General features: G+C 45.6%; 2 protein-coding genes across 7 annotated transcripts in view; one reads left to right on the top strand and one right to left on the bottom strand.

The window, feature by feature from the left end:
• LOC110172162 (diacylglycerol kinase delta-like) overlaps positions 1–13,425 on the bottom strand; it is a 51,706-nt gene extending 38,281 nt beyond the window's left edge. For 3 of the 5 annotated variants that reach the window (XM_055166583.1, XM_055166582.1, XM_055166585.1), the window contains exons 1-6: positions 13,247–13,412; positions 7,095–7,205; positions 2,962–3,042; positions 2,291–2,395; positions 1,374–1,506; positions 203–309 (exon numbers count right to left, since the gene is read on the bottom strand). In XM_055166583.1, the coding sequence (XP_055022558.1) occupies positions 203–309; positions 1,374–1,506; positions 2,291–2,395; positions 2,962–3,042; positions 7,095–7,205; positions 13,247–13,384 (675 nt within the window). In that variant the 5' untranslated portion in view covers positions 13,385–13,412. Of the gene's footprint in view, positions 1–202; positions 310–1,214; positions 1,311–1,373; positions 1,507–2,290; positions 2,396–2,961; positions 3,043–7,094; positions 7,206–13,246 lie in introns of those variants that run through there. The other 2 variants (XM_055166584.1, XM_055166586.1) reach the window with 2 other exon arrangements.
• A 1,438-nt stretch (positions 13,426–14,863) lies between these two features.
• The window catches only part of LOC129412596 (ankyrin repeat domain-containing protein 2-like), a 23,857-nt gene continuing 21,220 nt past the window's right edge, over positions 14,864–17,500 (top strand). For both annotated transcript variants that reach the window (XM_055166627.1, XM_055166626.1), the window contains exon 1: positions 14,864–15,377. In XM_055166627.1, coding sequence (XP_055022602.1) covers positions 15,369–15,377 — 9 coding nt within the window. In that variant the 5' untranslated portion in view covers positions 14,864–15,368. The remainder of the gene's footprint in view (positions 15,378–17,500) is intronic.

Genomic DNA, 17,500 nt, shown 5'->3' with positions numbered 1-17,500 from the left:
AAACACACACGAGAACATGAAGAACCCTACACACACCTGCACGAGAACATGAGAATCACACACAGACACAGACACACACACACAGAGACACACACATAGACACAGACACACAGATACACACACACACACAGACACACACACACACACACACACACACAGACACAGAGAGACACACACACACACACACAGAGTTGTTTCTTACCCCGTCCTCGTCTTCGATTATGTCTTTTCCCACTGATGCCAGAGTCGTCCATTTGCAGTTGTTTGTGGCTCTGACGGCGCAGCGTTTGTGAGCTTTAAACTTACACACTGTCCCCACAAGACAGGAGCCGACAGGAGCCGACAGGAGCCGACAGACAGGGACATATAAACAATTAGAACACAAATAAATGATCCACACTGACCCTGACCTGAAGCACACATCACCCTGACCTGAAGCACACATCACCCTGACCTGAAGCACACATCACACTGACCTGAAGCACACATCACCCTGACCTGAAGCACACATCACACTGACCCTGACACACGACAAACACAAGGGGGCAGTGTTTTGCCCACACATAGGTCAGTACAGTACTACAGTATTATACACGTGTACTATGGAGTAGTGTGGAGTACTACAGTATTATACACGTGCACTATGGAGTAGTGTGGAGTACTACAGTATTATACACGTGTACTATGGAGTAGTGTGGAGTACTACAGTATTATACGAGTACTACAGTGAGTAGTGTGGAGTACTACAGTATTATACACGTGTACTATGGAGTAGTGTGGAGTACTACAGTATTATACACGTGTACTATGGAGTAGTGTGGAGTACTACAGTATTATACACGTGTACTATGGAGTAGTGTGGAGTACTACAGTATTATACACGTGTACTATGGAGTACTGTGGAGTAATACTTGTAGTGGCTGCAGTACTGATATCTTGACATGAGAGGGACGTGGTGGCAGTAGTATTTTTAGTATTTGTAGTAGTATTTGTAGTAGTAGTAGTATTTGTAGTATTTGTACCTTCAGAGGAGAGGCCGTGGGACGTGGTGGTAGTAGTATTTGTGGTATTTGTAGTAGTAGTGGCAGTAGTATTTTTAGTATTTGTAGTAGTAGTAGTATTTGTAGTATTTGTACCTTCGCAGGAGCGGCCATGAGACGTGGTGGTAGTAGTAGTAGTAGTAGTAGTAGTAGTAGTAGTAGTAGTACTTGTACCTTCGCAGGAGAGGCCGTGGGATGTGGTGGTAGTAGTAGTAGTAGTAGTAGTAGTAGTAGTAGTAGTAGTAGTACCTTCGCAAGAGAGGCTGTGGGACGTGGTGGTAGTAGTAGTAGTAGTAGTAGTAGTAGTAGTAGTAGTAGTAGTAGTAGTAGTACCTTCGCAGGAGAGGCCGTGGGACGTGACTCCGGACAGAGCTTCTCTACAGACGTTGCAGTAGGTCGGACGAGCGTGAGAACAAGCGAACCAGTTATGCATCCCACTGAAGAGATCTACGCTCAGCTGAGACGCCTCGAGAACACACACAGGTTAGAGTTTAACCTCGAGAACACACACAGGTTAGAGTTTAACCTCGAGAACACACACAGGTTAGAGTTTAACCTCGAGAACACACACAGGTTAGAGTTTAACCACGAGAATACACAGGTTAGAGTTTAACCACGAGAACACACACAGGTTACAGTTTAACCACGAGAATACACAGGTTAGAGTTTAACCACGAGAACACACACAGGTTAGAGTTTAACCACGAGAACACACACAGTTTAGAGTTTAACCACGAGAACACACACAGTTTAGAGTTTAACCTCGAGAACACACACAGTTTAGAGTTTAACCATGAGAACACACACAGTTTAGAGTTTAACCTCGAGAACACACACAGTTTAGAGTTTAATCATGTGAATACACAGAGTTTAGAGTTTAATCGTGTGAACACAGGAGCAGATCTGTGTCTCTGGTGTAAATTGAAGATTTTAAAAGTACATGTGTGTGCAGCTCTGCCCATGTTACATGTCACCAACACTCCTGGTGTAAATTCTGGGTCTCACACACACACACACACACACACACACACAGACACACACAGACACACACACACACACACACACACACACACACACACACACAGACACACACACACACACACACACACACACACACACAGACACACACACACACACACACACACACACAGACAGACACACACACACACACACAGACACAGACAGACACACACAGACACACACACAGACACACACACACAGACACACACACACACACACAGTGTCAGTACCTCGTAGTTGTCTCGGTTCTGGACGCTGCGCAGAGCTGTGATCCACTCCTCCATCTCCTTCCTGCTGTCGGCGCAAAGAATCAGACGCCTGCACGGAGTGATCACCTGAACACACACACACACACACGAGTAAACACACACACTCACACACGAGAATGAACACACACACACATACACACACGAGAATGAACACACACACACATACACACACGAGAATGAACACACACACACATACACACACGAGAATGAACACACACACGTGTAAACACACACATACACATGTTGAAACACTGAATGCAGGTTTTTAATTTTAATGCCAGACTGTGGGACATTTCAGATTTTGCAGAGTCATCTCCACACAGCCAAACACAGGGCCCCCTCCAGGAAAGTTACATAATGCAGCTTTAAACCCAGAGTTTGTAAACAGAGAGGACAAAGAGGCTCTGTCGTCACGGCGACCACGAGACGCTCAAGAACAAACGGCACTTTTACAAAAAAAACATTTAAAAACATTTAAAGAAACGAAACAGACGCCGTGATCACACAGAGAAACACGAGGAGTTAGACCGGGTCTAGTCCTGGTCTAGTCCTGGTTCAGTCCTGGTCTAGTCCTGGTTCAGTCCTGGTCCAGTCCTGGTTCAGTCCTGGTCTAGTCCTGGTCTAGGACTCACGGTGAAGCTGCTGTTGATGTTCTTGGTGCTGGACTCGGCGACACTGGCGTCGGTCAAATCCACCTCGTCAAAAATGATCGACTGAAACAAAAGAAACAAGACGTGACTCTGTGGGGTATTAAAGAGGAGTATGTGACTCTGTGGGGTATTAAAGAGGAGTATGTGACTCTGTGGGGTGTTAAAGAGGAGTATGTGACTCTGTGGGGTATTAAAGAGGAGTATGTGACTCTGTGGGGTATTAAAGAGGAGTATGTGACTCTGTGGGGTATTAAAGAGGAGTATGTGACTCTGTGGGGTATTAAAGAGGAGGTATTTTTATCTCCATGTTCCTTTTATTGTTTTTAAAATGTTATTTACGGCCAAAAAACTGGTTCATATGTTCTATAAGTTTCTTTCCTCCCTTTACTCTCTGTGCCAAGTCGCTCCCCCTTCAAAGCACTGTCCCAGCACACTGAGACCTGTGTGAAGTCGCCTCCGTCAAACGCACAACCACACAAAAACTGTCTGTCGTTTGTGCGGTAAAAAGTTCAGTTTGTACGGAAGCCGAGAGGGGCCACAACAAACGCAAACGCCGCAACAAATACAAATGCCACAACACAACAAAAAGCCACAACACACAAAAAAAGCCACAACACACCAAAAGAGCCACAACAAACAAAAACAAAGCCACAACAAACAAAAAAAAGCCACAACACACCAAAAAAGCCACACACACCAAAAAAGCCATAACAAAAAAAGCCATAACACACCAAAAAGCCACAACACACCAAAAAAGCCATAACAAAAAAGCCATAACACACCAAAAAGCCACAACACACCAAAAAAGCCACAACCAAAAAAGCCACAACAAACCAAAAAAGCCACAACACACAAGAAAACCACAACAAACCAAAACACAGCCACAACAAACCAAACAAAAGCCACAACACACAAAATAAGCCACAATACACACCAAAAAAAAAAAGCCACAACACACAAAAAAGCCACAACAGAAGTGACCGCGGGACTCTATTTTCCAACGGACTGATCAAGCGGCAAGTGAAGAAGAAAAACTACAACGTGAAAATAGAGTCCCGCGGTCACTTCCGTTGTGGCTTTTTATTGTGTTGTGGTATTTGGGTTTGTGTTGTGGCATTTGAATTTGTTGCTGCGTTTGCATTAAAATAGAGTCCCACGGTCATTTCCATTGTGGTTTTTTGTTTGTTTGTTGTGGCTTTTTTTTTTGGTGTGTTTTTTTTTTTGTGTTGTGGCTTTTTAATGTGTTGTGGCATTTGCGTTTGTGTAGCGGCATTTGCATTAAAATAGAGTCCCGCGGTCACTTCTGTTGTGGCTTTTTAATGTGTTGTGGCTTTTTAATGTGTTGTGGCGTTTGTATTTGTTGCGGCGTTTGCATTAAAATAGAGTCCCACGGTAATTTCCGTTGTGGGTTTTTTTTGTTTGTTGTGGCTTTTTTTTTGGGGGGTGTTGTGACTTTTTTTTGGTTTGTTGTGACTTTTTGTTGTGTTGTGGCATTTGTATTTGTCGTGGCGTTTGCGTTTGTTGTGACCCTCTCGGAGTCCGTAAGTTTGTATGATTCTGGTTCTTCAAATTTTCTCAGTTTTATTTTGGGTCGATGATTCAAAAAGTGAAACAGCCTCAAAACAGCAGAAAATTAAACCAAACGTTAGTGTTGTTTTTGTGAAGAGAAACGAGTCTGTGGAAAAGTCTGTTTCAGTCTTTAGTCGTTTCTTTTTGATTCATATTTTCTATAATCACACAGACTTTTACACAGACTCGGGTCGTTTCTCTTCTAGTTTTGTGGAGTTTTGTTAAAGTCGCTGTCGTCAGCAGAGCGGAAATGACCAAAATATAATTTACACAAAAATAATCATGAATAATTTTAGAAATAAACTCACACAAATTAAAACAATCACACACAAAACAGAACAAACCAAATACAAATGTTTGGTTTAATGTTCTGCTGTTTTGAGTCATCGGCCCAAAATAAAACTGAGATTATCTTAAGAACCAAAATCACACAAACTGAACTTTACACCTCAAACGACTGACACAGTTTTGTGTCTTTTTTGAGAATTTTGAAGTTTCCTTTTGTGACCCAAATCTGACCTGTAAAAGAATCTTTAATATCTCCAAAACTAAAACAGCACAAACTAAACTGTCTCCAGCACAAATGCCTGACGTAGTTTTTGTGTTTGTGTTTTCAGACGGGATTGTGATGAGGAACAAAGTGAGAACGTGAGGGACTGGGTCTGGTTCTGTGGGGTCTGGTTCTGTGGGGTCTGGTTCTGTGGGGTCTGGTTCTGTGGGGTCTGGATGGGGTCTGGATCTGTCGGGTCTGGATCTGTCGGGTGGTTTGTGGGTCTGGATCTGTGGGGTCTGGTTCTGTGGGTCTGGTTCTGGGGGTCTGGTTCTGTGGGGTCTGGATCTGTGGGTCTGGTTCTGGTGGTTCTGGGGGTCTGGATCTGTGGGGTCTGGTTCTGGGGGTCTGGGGGTCTGGTTCTGTCTGGTCTGGGGGTCTGGTTCTGTGGGGTCTGGTTCTGTGGGGTCTGGATCTGTGGGGTCTGGTTCTGTGGGTCTGGTTCTGTGGGGTCTGGATCTGTGGGGTCTGGTTCTTTCGGGTCTGGTTCTGTGGGGTCTGGATCTGTGGGTCTGTCTGGTCTGGTTCTGTGGGGTCTGGTTCTGCGGGGTCTGGTTCTGCGGGGTCTGGTTCTGTGGGGTCTGGATCTGTGGGGTCTGGATCTGTGGGGTCTGGATCTGTGGGGTCTGGTTCTGTGGGGTCTGGTTCTGTGGGGTCTGGATCTGTGGGGTCTGGATCTGTGGGGTCTGGATCTGTGGGGTCTGGATCTGTGGGGTCTGGTTCTGTCGGGGTCTGGATCTGTCGGGTCTGGATCTGTCGGGTCTGGATCTGGGTCTGGTTTCTGGGGTCTGGATCTGCGGGGTCTGGATCTGCGGGTCTGGTTCTGCGGGGTCTGGTTCTGGGGGTCTGGTCTGTGGGGTCTGGTTCTGTGGGGTCTGGTTCTGCGGGGTCTGGTTCTGCGGGGTCTGGTTCTTTCGGGTCTGGTTCTGTGGGGTTCTGGGGGTTCTGTGGGGTCTGGTTTCTGTGGGGTCTGGTTCTGTGGGGTCTGGTTCTGTGGGTCTGGTTCTGTGTCTGGATCTGTCGGTCTGGTCTGTCGGGTCTGGATCTGTCGGGTCTGGTTCTGCGGGGTCTGGTTCTGTGGGGTCTGGATCTGTGGGGTCTGGGATCTGTGGGGTCTGGTTCTGGGGTCTGGTTTCTGGGGTCTGGTTCTGGGGGTCTGGTTCTGGTCTGGTTCTGGTCTCTGTGGGTCTGGGGGTCTGGATCTGTGGGGTCTGGATCTGTCGGGTCTGGATCTGTCGGGTCTGGATCTGTCGGGTCTGGTTCTGCGGGGTCTGGTCTGCGGGGTCTGGATCTGTGGGGTCTGGTTCTGTGGGGTCTGGTTCTGTGGGGTCTGGTTCTGTGGGGTCTGGATCTGTGGGTCTGGTCTGGGGGTCTGGTTCTGTGGGGTCTGGTTCTGCGGGGTCTGGTTCTGTGGGGGGGTCTGGATCTGTGGGTCTGGTTCTGTGGGGTCTGGATCTGTGGGGTCTGGTTCTGTCGGGTCTGGTTCTGTGGGTCTGGTCTGTGGGTCTGGTTCTGTGGGGTCTGGTTCTGTGGGGTCTGGTCTGTGGGTCTGGTTCTGTGGGGTCTGGTTCTGTGGGGTCTGGTTCTGTGGGGTCTGGTTCTGTGGGGTCTGGTTCTGTGGGGTCTGGATCTGTGGGGTCTGGTTCTGTGGGGTCTGGATCTGTCGGGACTGGTTTTGTGGGGTCTGGTTCTGTGGGGTCTGGATCTGTGGGGTCTGGTTCTGTGGGGTCTGGTTCTGTGGGGTCTGGTTCTGTGGGGTCTGGTTCTGTGGGGTCTGGTTCTGTGGGGTCTGGTTCTGTGGGGTCTGGATCTGTGGGGTCTGGTTCTGTGGGGTCTGGATCTGTCGGGACTGGTTTTGTGGGTCTGGTTCTGTGGGGTCTGGTTCTGTGGGGTCTGGTTCTGTGGGGTCTGGTTCTGTGGGGTCTGGTTCTGTGGGGTCTGGTTCTGTGGGGTCTGGTTCTGTGGGGTCTGGTTCTGTGGGGTCCGGTGTGTGTACCTTGGCCGTCTGGGCGTAGTACAGGGTGCGTCCTCTCAGTTTGAAGTATCTTCTCTTCCAGCGCTGGAACGAGTTGGTCTGTTTGAGGAGCGTCCCCTCCTTCAGAACCGTCTAAAGACACAGAGACGAGGATCAGCTGACCTCCTCCAACACTCAGACTCACACTATTTTTGAACAAATTCATAACATGACCTCAGGCTCCTGGAACAATGAGCTTACAGAGTTCTACTGGACCTGGACTCTAGACCTGGACTCTAGCCCTGGACTCTAGACCTGGACTCTAGCCCTGGACTCTAGACCTGGACTCTAGGACTCTAGACCTGGACTCTAGACCTGGACTCTAGACCTGGACTCTAGACCTGGTTTGGACCTGGTTTAGTCCTGGTTTAGACCTGGTTTAGTCCTGGTTTAGACCTGGTTTAGTCCTGGTGTAGACCTGGTGTAGTCCTGGTTTAGACCTGGTTTAGACCTGGTTTAGACCTGGTATAGTCCTGGTTTAGACCTGGTTTGGACCTGGTTTAGACCTGGTTTAGACCTGGTGTAGTCCTGGTTTAGTCCTGGTTTAGACCTGGTGTAGTCCTGGTTTAGTCCTGGTTTAGACCTGGTTTAGACCTGGTGTAGTCCTGGTTTAGTCCTGGTTTAGACCTGGTATAGTCCTGGTTTAGACCTGGTGTAGTCCTGGTTTAGTCCTGGTTTAGACCTGGTGTAGTCCTGGTTTAGACCTGGTGTAGTCCTGGTTTAGTCCTGGTTTAGTCCTGGTTTAGTCCCTAACGCAGGTTTGGAATAAGACAATAAAGTAAAAACTGAAAATAAACAAACTTTCAAAAGTTTTTAATGTGATGATTGTTGTGTGTTTTCTGTTCTAATTGTGACATTTAAAATCTCAATATTGAAACGGCTTCATAAAGAAAGAAGAACAACGACTTCAGTGATAGAAAACCAGGACTAAACCAGGACTAAACCAGGACTAAACCAGGACTAAACCAGGACTAAACCAGGACTAAAACCAGGACTAAACCAGGACTAAACCAGGACAAAACCAGGTCTAAACCAGGACTAAACCAGGTCTAAACCAGGACTAAACCAGGACAAAACCAGGTCTAAACCAGGACTAAACCAGGTCTAAAACCAGGACTAAACCAGGACTAAACCAGGTCTAAACCAGGACTAAACCAGGACTAAACCAGGACTAAACCAGGACTAAACCAGGTCTAAAACCAGGACTAAACCAGGACTAAACCAGGACTAAACCAGGACTAAACCAGGTCTAAACCAGGACTAAACCAGGTCTAAACCAGGACTACACCAGGACTAAACCAGGTCTAAACCAGGACTAAACCAGGTCTACAACCAGGACTACACCAGGACTAAACCAGGACTACAGGACCAGGACTACACCAGGACTAAACCAGGACTACACCAGGACTACACCAGGTCTACACCAGGACTACACCAGGACTAAACCAGGTCTAAACCAGGACTAAACCAGGTCTACACCAGGTCTAAACCAGGTCTACACCAGGACTAAACCAGGACTAAACCAGGACTACACCAGGACTAAACCAGGTCTAAACCAGGTCTGACCCAGGCTGAGGTCCCTCCTCCTGCTGCACTTCACACTCACAGTGTGTACGTCACACAGTGTGTACGTCACACAGTGTGTACGTCACACAGTGTGTACGTCACACAGTGTGTACGTCACACAGTGTGTACGTCACACAGTGTGTACGTCACACAGTGTGTACGTCACACAGTGTGTACGAATCAGTCCAAACAGAACTTCAGAGGGTCAGAGAGAAGAACCGACGAGCAGATGTTTCAAAGTTGTGTAAACTAGAGCCCGACCGATATGGATTTTGCTGTGGCCGATATGAAACCGATATAATGGAAGTTGGAGCTGCCGATATAATCGCCGATATATTTAGTGATGTAAAAATTCACTGTAAATGTTGAATTGTTTAAAAAACTTAGGTTTGGCTCTGGTGGATTTTAAACTGGGTTTATTTAGGAAACATTTATTGTTCTTCTGCCTCTTTACTTCATATTTACAGACAGTTGGACTAATGGTATTTTTGCATCACATTCTAGACACTAGTGATGTTTATTCCAGTTCTTTTTAGAGAACCGGCTCTTTTGGCTCGGCTCACTAAAAGCTGCTGGTTCTTTTGGCTCCCAAGTGGCTCTTCAGATTGTTTTGTTGCAAGCAGGACTAAAGCACGTCTAAAGCAGGACTGAATCAGGACTGAACCAGGTCTAAACCAGGACTGAAAAAGGACTAAACCGGGACTTATTTATTTTATGCTAAACTACAGTCAAATATGCTCGTTTTTTTTTTTTAATCCTATGTACATGCAAATTTCTCAAAGTTTCGTTTTTAGCCGCTGCCGCTGTCAAACCACGAATCACGCGGCGTGAAGAGAAAAAAAGTGAGAGAAAGAGAAAACACGGCTCCCAATAAGGATCAGGCTCCCGTCGTTCCCTTCAAAGAGCCGGTTCTAAGAGTCATTTCGTTGGCGACGGACCCATAACTAGTAAAGAAAGTAGCGCTATTAGCCTTTAGTTGTAAATACGTGCGCGCCGCGGTAATTAATTATATGCGCAAATGTCATAATTCACACGTCTGTTCACAGCTCATTTACATATCAGTGCAGGTCCAGGAGCAAATATACGAACAATATAATCACTTTAACAGACCAATAGAAAACAGTGTGTTTATGTGCGGAGCTACAGCAGCTAACCCATAACAAATGACAAAAACTAGCTTCAGAGTCGACATATTTCCAACACTCACCGCTCACACAGGCTCCTCCCACATCACACAGGCTCCTCCCACATTACAAATCTGCACTAATAAATGTCCTTTTAATCCAGACTCAAACCGATTGTCCGTAAAAAGAAAATAATGTCAGTGTTTGGATCTGTGTCTGCAGGTGTAAACAAACACACGTGAGTGACGCGACTCTGTGGTGTGTTCAGGGACAGTACGACACACACACACAAATGACTCCGTAGATAAATACTGATGTGGAGCCACATATTAGGACATTTATCTGTCTGTAAATTGGATTAAATGAACAGAATGTAGAGAGTCTAAGATTTATAACGAGGTGTAACATGCCCACGTGAAATATCGGCCCCTATCAGCAAGTATATCGGCCGATAGCCGATATGCCTAAAGTTGCCCATATCAGCCGATAATATCGGCCAACCGATATATCGGTCGGGCTCTAGTGTAAAGTCCAAGTCCAGGTCTGATTTAAAGTTGGGCTCAGTCCAGACGCTGCTTTAAATAGACACAGGAAGTCTCTCCCTGTGACGCAGAACTGAGCTCAAACACTGGAACATTGTGACGATACAAAAATAATCTGAATGAGTCCAAGAGAACGCAGCTCCAAACAGGAAACAGCCTTTCCTGAACACAAAACACACATGCACACAGCCTCTAAAGTGTACTGCCCAAGGACACAACAACAGCCTGGTGAAACTAACAGACCAGCTGAGACTTTTACAGAGCCCAGCAGTGAAGTTTTAACTCAAAATGTCTTCTTCTTCTTCACACAGACGTCACAGTCGTCCAGGTCAAAGTTTATTTACTGCTCCCAGACTAAAGACGAACACTGATCTGACCAACGTTTAAAACTTATATCACTTTATTCATCTTGTTTACAGATTTATTTTCTACTTTCTAGACCAAACACTGATTCATTCTCATCTAGAGGTAGTTAATTTCAGATAATTTGTCAACTAAAATAATCTTGCTGCATGGACAGATCATCTCTCTACTTTTAAGAATTATTTTTTTTGATAGATTTAAGTGTTTATTACGACGGAGTATAAGGGTCAGATAAAAAAAAATAATATATATATATATATATATATATATTTATATGCTGGCGCTACTAGAATAAAGTCGAAACATTTTGACATTAAAGTCGTAATATTATGAGAATAAAGTAATAATTTTACAAGAATAAAGTCGTAAATTTACGAGAATAAAGTCGTAATTTTATGAGAATAAAGTTGTAGTGAAAATAAAGTGGTAATATAAGGAGAACATCGGCGGCTCGTGGAGAATTTGGAGCATTTTGTAAAGGAGAAGAATCTGTGTATCGTTCGTTCATTCGACTGAACCAGGACTGAATCAGGACTAAATCAGGTCCGGAACCAAACCAGAAAGACCAGGACTGAGACCAGGACCAGACCAGGACTGAAAACAGTTTAGTCCTGGTTTAAATCACGGAAATGGGAAATGGCGTTTCCGTGACTTTAAAATGCGATGCGGGACTGAACCAGGACTGAACCAGGACTAAACCGTTTTCAGTCCTGGTCTGGTCCCGGTCTCAGTCCCAGTCTCAGTCCTGGTCTGGTCTTGGACCTGGTTTAGACCTGGTTTAGACCTGGTTTAGTCCTGGTTCAGTCCTGGTTCAGTCCGGAGGCGCAAATAATGAAGAAAATTGTTGTTCATTTTCTTATTTTTGGTTTTATATTGAAAAACAAGGTTCTTCTTCTTCCGCATTTTTCACTTTGACTTTAAGTTTATTACGACTTTATTCTCGTGATATTATAACTTTATTCTCATAATGTTACGACTTTATTTTAACTTTGACTTTATTCTTGTAAAATTACGACTTTATTCTCATAGCGCCAGCATGGTTTATTTTTTAATCTGACCCTTATACTCCGTCGTAGTTTATATCTTAAATTTTGGCCACACTGTTTTGCAGTCCAACAGAATAATGAGGCGAGACACAAATGTGGAGGATAAAAAGACCAAACCACTGTCTGACATCTGGACGGTTTTAATGTGAAGCTAAGATTTACTGTGATATAAATAACTTCACAAAGAACTTTACAAAAAAAATAAATAAATAAATAAAACAGACAGGACCACAACACGACAGCCAAACCGGGACACATTTACACCCGCTATTCCTCCACAAAATCATCAAAATAAACCTCTGTTCAACTCGCTTCACGTTTGTTTTTCGCCCAGATTCCACCGACCCGCGGCTGTCAGCGGAGCCCGGGGCTGAGTCACTGTTCCCGGGGGAGCGGCGCCAGGAAACACCGGGGCTTTGAGGCCGTTAGCATAGCGATCGTCAGCGTAGCCTAAAGCTAACCGTGTTTTTTTTTTATTTACACGTTTCTTTATAATAAGTTAATTCAATAATAATTAATATTTATTGTTGACTAATATTATTGCTTAAATGTTCACGTGGACGGAGGATTTATATGTTTTTAGATGAACTTGTAGCAGAATGTTGTTGTTGTTAGCGCGCGTAGCATCCAGGTGAGTGTTGTGATCAGTTTGACAGATGATGGACGCGGATGAATGACTCAGTTTACAGGCGGATTTTAATCATTTTACAGGCGGATTTTAATCATTTTACAGGCGGATTTTAATCATTTTACAGGTGGATGTCTCAAACAATCGCTCCGTTACAACCGGAAAAGTTGAAAAAAGTTTTTATTAGGACCAGAATAACGGCGAGCGGCTTCACTTGAGTTCGGAGCGTTTCTTTACTTTAGAAACAAACTTTAAGCTTAAAAAACACGGTCATATTCTCTTAACATTTCTCCTCCAGACGGGGCCGGGCCACATTTACACTTCATCAGCTCTCGCAGCTCGTTATTTAAATAGTTTATATCAAATAAAAGTTTAATTCTTTGACTTTTAGTGACTGTTTCCAGTTTGAATGGACGTCTGCTCCAGAGATCCTCCACGCGGAGATGCGCGGCTCCGTCATCCCGCCGCTTCGTTCTGTGTTTGTTGATTTAAGAATAAGTATAATTTTAATATTTTTTAATGTTCTGTTCGGGAGTTAAAAACTTTAGACTCACATTTGATCGCGCGTATTGACCGAACTGAGGCGGACTCACGGCGCTCTCCGGGCTGCACCGGATGTGGTCTCCCCGGAGCAGAGTCTCTGAGCTCAGCCCGTTACAAACTCCGCGGATGTGAGCGGCTCTGGGACCCGGACAAAGCGCTCGATTTTCGGTCTAAACGTGCCCGAAGCGCCCGGCGAACGCGAGGCTCCGGTGCCCGCAGTAAAACGCCGAAGAGCCCGTGTTCTGCGGAGGGTCCGGGGGGGCTCTCGGGCCTCCTCGGACCCCGGAGCGGCGCGTCTTTCCCCGGGGCACGGCGGACGTACCTTGCTGCGGATCTGGCCGGAGGTGGACACTTTGCGGATGAGTTTCTGCGGGGATCCGGGCTCCTGCTCCGGTTCACTGTCCGAGGACTCGTCCACGGCTCGGGCAGCGGCGGACTGCGGGCCCCCTGCCTCCGCCATCCTCCAGCCCCGGAGCCTCAGAGCGGAGAGCGCCCCCGTGCGGACGGAGCGGGGCGGTGCAGGCGGAGAGGAGCGGGGCTCTGAGGACACCTGCTGGACACGACCGGGAACTGCACCAGAATCTTCTACTACTACTAGTAGTACTACACAATAATAACAACAATAATAATAATGATGATGCATCAGTTTTATGCAGCACTTTTCTGGACACTTAAAGACACTTTACACAGAATTTACTCACACTCAGTGTAAACTACTACTGTACTCACAGCTGCCCTGGTCCAGTCCTGGTCCAGTCCTGGTTCAGTCCTGGTCCAGTCCTGGTCCAGTCTTGGTTTTGTCCTGGTTTAGTCCTGGTTTAGTCCTGGTTTAGTCCCAGTTCTTGACCTGGTTTCTAGGATGTTACTCCGAGCCTGAGGTTGTGTCTCTTGTTTAACGAGGTCATAGGTCAGAGGTCGTGTGTGTGCTCACGTCAGAGAGAGTGCACGTGAGTGTAAGTGTGTGCACGTGAGTGTGACTGTACACATGCATGTATGCATGTGCACGTATGTGTGTGACTGTACATGTGTGTGTGTACATGTGTGTGTGAGCGTGCACGTATGTGTGTGACTGTACACGTGTGTGTGTGTATGTGTACACGTGTGTGTGTATGTGTACACGTGTGTGTGTGTGTGTGTATGTGTACACATGTGTGTGTGTATGTGTACATGTGTGTGTGTGTACACGTGTGTGTGAGCGTGCACATATGTGTGTGACTGTACACGTGTGTGTGTATGTGTACACGTGTGTGTGACTGTACACGTGTGTGTGTATGTGTACACATGTGTGTGTGTATGTGTACACGTGTGTGTGTGTGTGTACACGTGTGTGTGTGTGTGTATGTGTACACATGTGTGTGTGTATGTGTACATGTGTGTGTGTGTACACGTGTGTGTGAGCGTGCACATATGTGTGTGACTGTACACGTGTGTGTGTGTGTATGTGTACACGTGTGTGTGACTGTACACGTGTGTGTGTATGTGTACACATGTGTGTGTGTGTATGTGTACACATGTGTGTGTATGTGTACACGTGTGTGTAGTGTACACGTGTGTACACGTGTGTGTGTATGTGTACACATGTGTGTGTATGTGTACACGTGTGTGTGTATGTGTACACGTGTGTGTGTGTGTACACGTGTGTGTGTGTGTACACGTGTGTGTGAGCGTGCACATACGTGTGCGTGAGCATGTACAGTACATAAGCCGAGCGCTCGAGGACTCGTCACACGTCTTCAGATCTGCTGCAGGTGAGTGCACACACTGTAAAGCTGCACTATGGAACTTTTCTGCTGGAGGGTTCATCAAACGCTTGTATCCATAGAAACAAGCAGATGACGGGCCCATCATCTGTAAAGTTCCACAGTGCAGCTTTAACTGTTGTCGTGTTTTGTTTGTTTGGATTTTCACAAACTCCAAAAAAGAAAAGTTCACATTTGGTTTGTGGTTCAGTCAGAGGAGTCTGTGTCTGTGGGTAAAGCTGCACCGTGGAACTTTTTTGTTGAGGGTCTGTCACCTGCTTGTTTCCATGGAGACGTCACCGCTCTGTCTGGAATGTTCCGCAGTGTGACTTTAAACAGCTCCGCTTTACATTTGTTCAGTCACAGGTGCAGGTTTGAGTCGGAAACAGAGCGGGGGTCGCCTCTCCACAGATCTGACCTGGAGCTGAGTGTGGTTTGGTCTCCATGGAGATAGAAAGGTTTAACGCCGTACTGCGGAATATTCAAGACAAAGCAACAACATCTCCATAGAGCAAAGTGTTTTTTGGAGCCTCCATCAGTGTTTGAAAATGTCTTTATTTTCACTTTAAAATGTTGTGAAGAGTTTTTGTGTTTTTCCAGAAGGACTTGACAGAGACGAGAAGAAGAAGAAGAAGAAGAAGAAGAAGAAGAAGAAGAAGAAGAAGAAGAAGAAGAAGAAGAAGAAGAAGAAGGAGAGGAGGAGCCATGATGCTGGTGAGATCGTGGATTTGTTCAAACATCTGGAGTTGCTGCAGTTTAGATCCTTTTGGAGTCAAATTTGAGTCAAAGACAAAAACATCGAGCAAAAAATTATAAATCAAAATACCAAATAAATTAAAAAAAATCAGTTAAATAAAATTAAATGAATAAATTTGCAATCAGATTATTTGTGTAATGGTGTAAAATCTCCGTCTTTTATTTTAGTTCTGTGTCGTTCTCAGTTTTGTTTGGTGTCGTTTTCTTTGGTTCTGGTTCTTCTTCTCGTTGGACTTTTTGGTTCTGATTCGTCCAACGAGAAGAACCAGAACCAAAGAAAACTGAGAAAGATGCAGAACAAAAATAAAAAAAAGGCAAAGATGGAGATTTTACACAATTACACAAATAATTTGATTGCACATTTATTTATTTTTATTTAATTTTATTTTAATTTGGTATTTTGATTTATTTTTTGGGGGTTTTTTTTGCTCGATGTTTTAAAAGCGTCTTTGAAATATTTGACAGTAAACTGATAGTGACACTCGCTCCTCCCTCTGGCCTAGAAACATTTTTTTCCCACCGAGCGCAAAGTAACACAAACAACTGCTGACAGGTGCTGACAGGTGCTGACAGGGGCTGACAGGGGCTGACAGGGGCTGACAGGGCACCTACAGTTTTCAAAAATGTCGGATTTTGTGGCGATTTTGACCCATTTTTAGATCATAAACTTCTTCTTGGCTCAGAGTTCTTCAGTTTTTCATAACGGCTCCTCTCGCTCTGATTGGTCGAAGCGCTCATCGTGGGCGTCGTACGTCTGCGGCGTTTTGTCGTCAGGACACATTTATGTTTTACACAAACTAAACTTAAACCACATGACTCATTTCCATAAACTAATGTGATAAAAACAGTTGTTTCTTGTGTCTGATGTGGTTCAGTTTGTGTTGGATTTAAGGTTCGTTCACACCAAAGCGTCAAAAAACACCTTGACGTTTCTATTTGGAGCCTTTGCATTTGAGTTCAGACGCCCCGACGCTCGTGTCTTTGACGCCGTGGACGAACGGGACAAAAATACTTGACGTGCGTCCGTTGCCCTGGAAACAAGAGCCCGGTCCTGGATTTTTCCTGAAACAATGTCAGACCAGACTGAGAGACTTTAGTGTTTTTATGACATAAAACATCAGTGGAGGAAATCGACTCGACGACTGGAGCGAGTTTATATTTATGCTCCACTAATGACACTGGATCAGTCCTGGTCTAGTCCCGGTCTAGTCGTGGTTTAGTCGTGGTTTAGTCTTGGTCTTTTCAGGGTCTAGTCCTTGTTTAGTCCTGGTCTAGTCCTGGTTTGGTCCCGGTCTACAGTAATCTCGGTCTAGTCTCGGTCTACTCCCAGTCTAGTCCTGGTTTAGTCCTGGTCTGGTCCTGGTGATCGTCTCGGTGTTTGTGGTGTATATATTTATGTTCCGTTCATGTTTGTGGTTCTGGGGTTTTTCTTCCTGATAATAACGTCGCTGTGTCTCTGGATACTCGTCCCTGATTGGTCGACGCGGCTCGTCTGACGCGAAAAGTTCACATTTTCAACTTCTTGACGCTGACGCCTCGGACGCGCGTCTAGACTGTCGACGTGAAAACACTCAAGACTCGCCGCGTCGACGCCAGATTCACGCCGCAAAAACGCAGGAGGCTCTAGTCGCGCGTCCACATGGACTTTACATAGAAACTGGACACTTTGACGCTTTGGTGTGAACGAACCTTTAGTCTCCGTTCAGTCTGCAGGTTTAACGCTCAATTCAGATTTTTTTGTGAAATCCGATGTTTTTTTGAGGTCGTTCACATTTCCAGTTAAATGTGACTTGTGTGTGACTCCAGTGTGAACATTAAACGGTCCAAAAGTGTCCCACATGTGACACTGGAGACACGACGACGTCAACCGCAGCGAGCGTCTCTGTGTTTACACAAGTTGAACAAACATGGACGCAGCATCGAGCACCTGGAGATTTTAAAGTTCCTCTCGTACCGGAGCCACAACATGAACAACTGACTTGTTTTAAGGAGGAGATTGAGAAGGAGAAGGAGCAGGTTTTTGGTGGTGGTGTTTTGTGGTGAGTGGAGATGTGCTTCACTTCAGTCACATGGATCATGAA

Source organism: Boleophthalmus pectinirostris, unplaced genomic scaffold, assembly GCF_026225935.1.
Source record: "Boleophthalmus pectinirostris isolate CB_2022bp ecotype Guang Dong unplaced genomic scaffold, ASM2622593v1 HiC_scaffold_9, whole genome shotgun sequence".
In the NCBI taxonomy this organism is placed as follows: Eukaryota; Metazoa; Chordata; class Actinopteri; order Gobiiformes; family Gobiidae; genus Boleophthalmus; species Boleophthalmus pectinirostris.
This window is presented reverse-complemented; position numbering and strand designations above follow the sequence as displayed.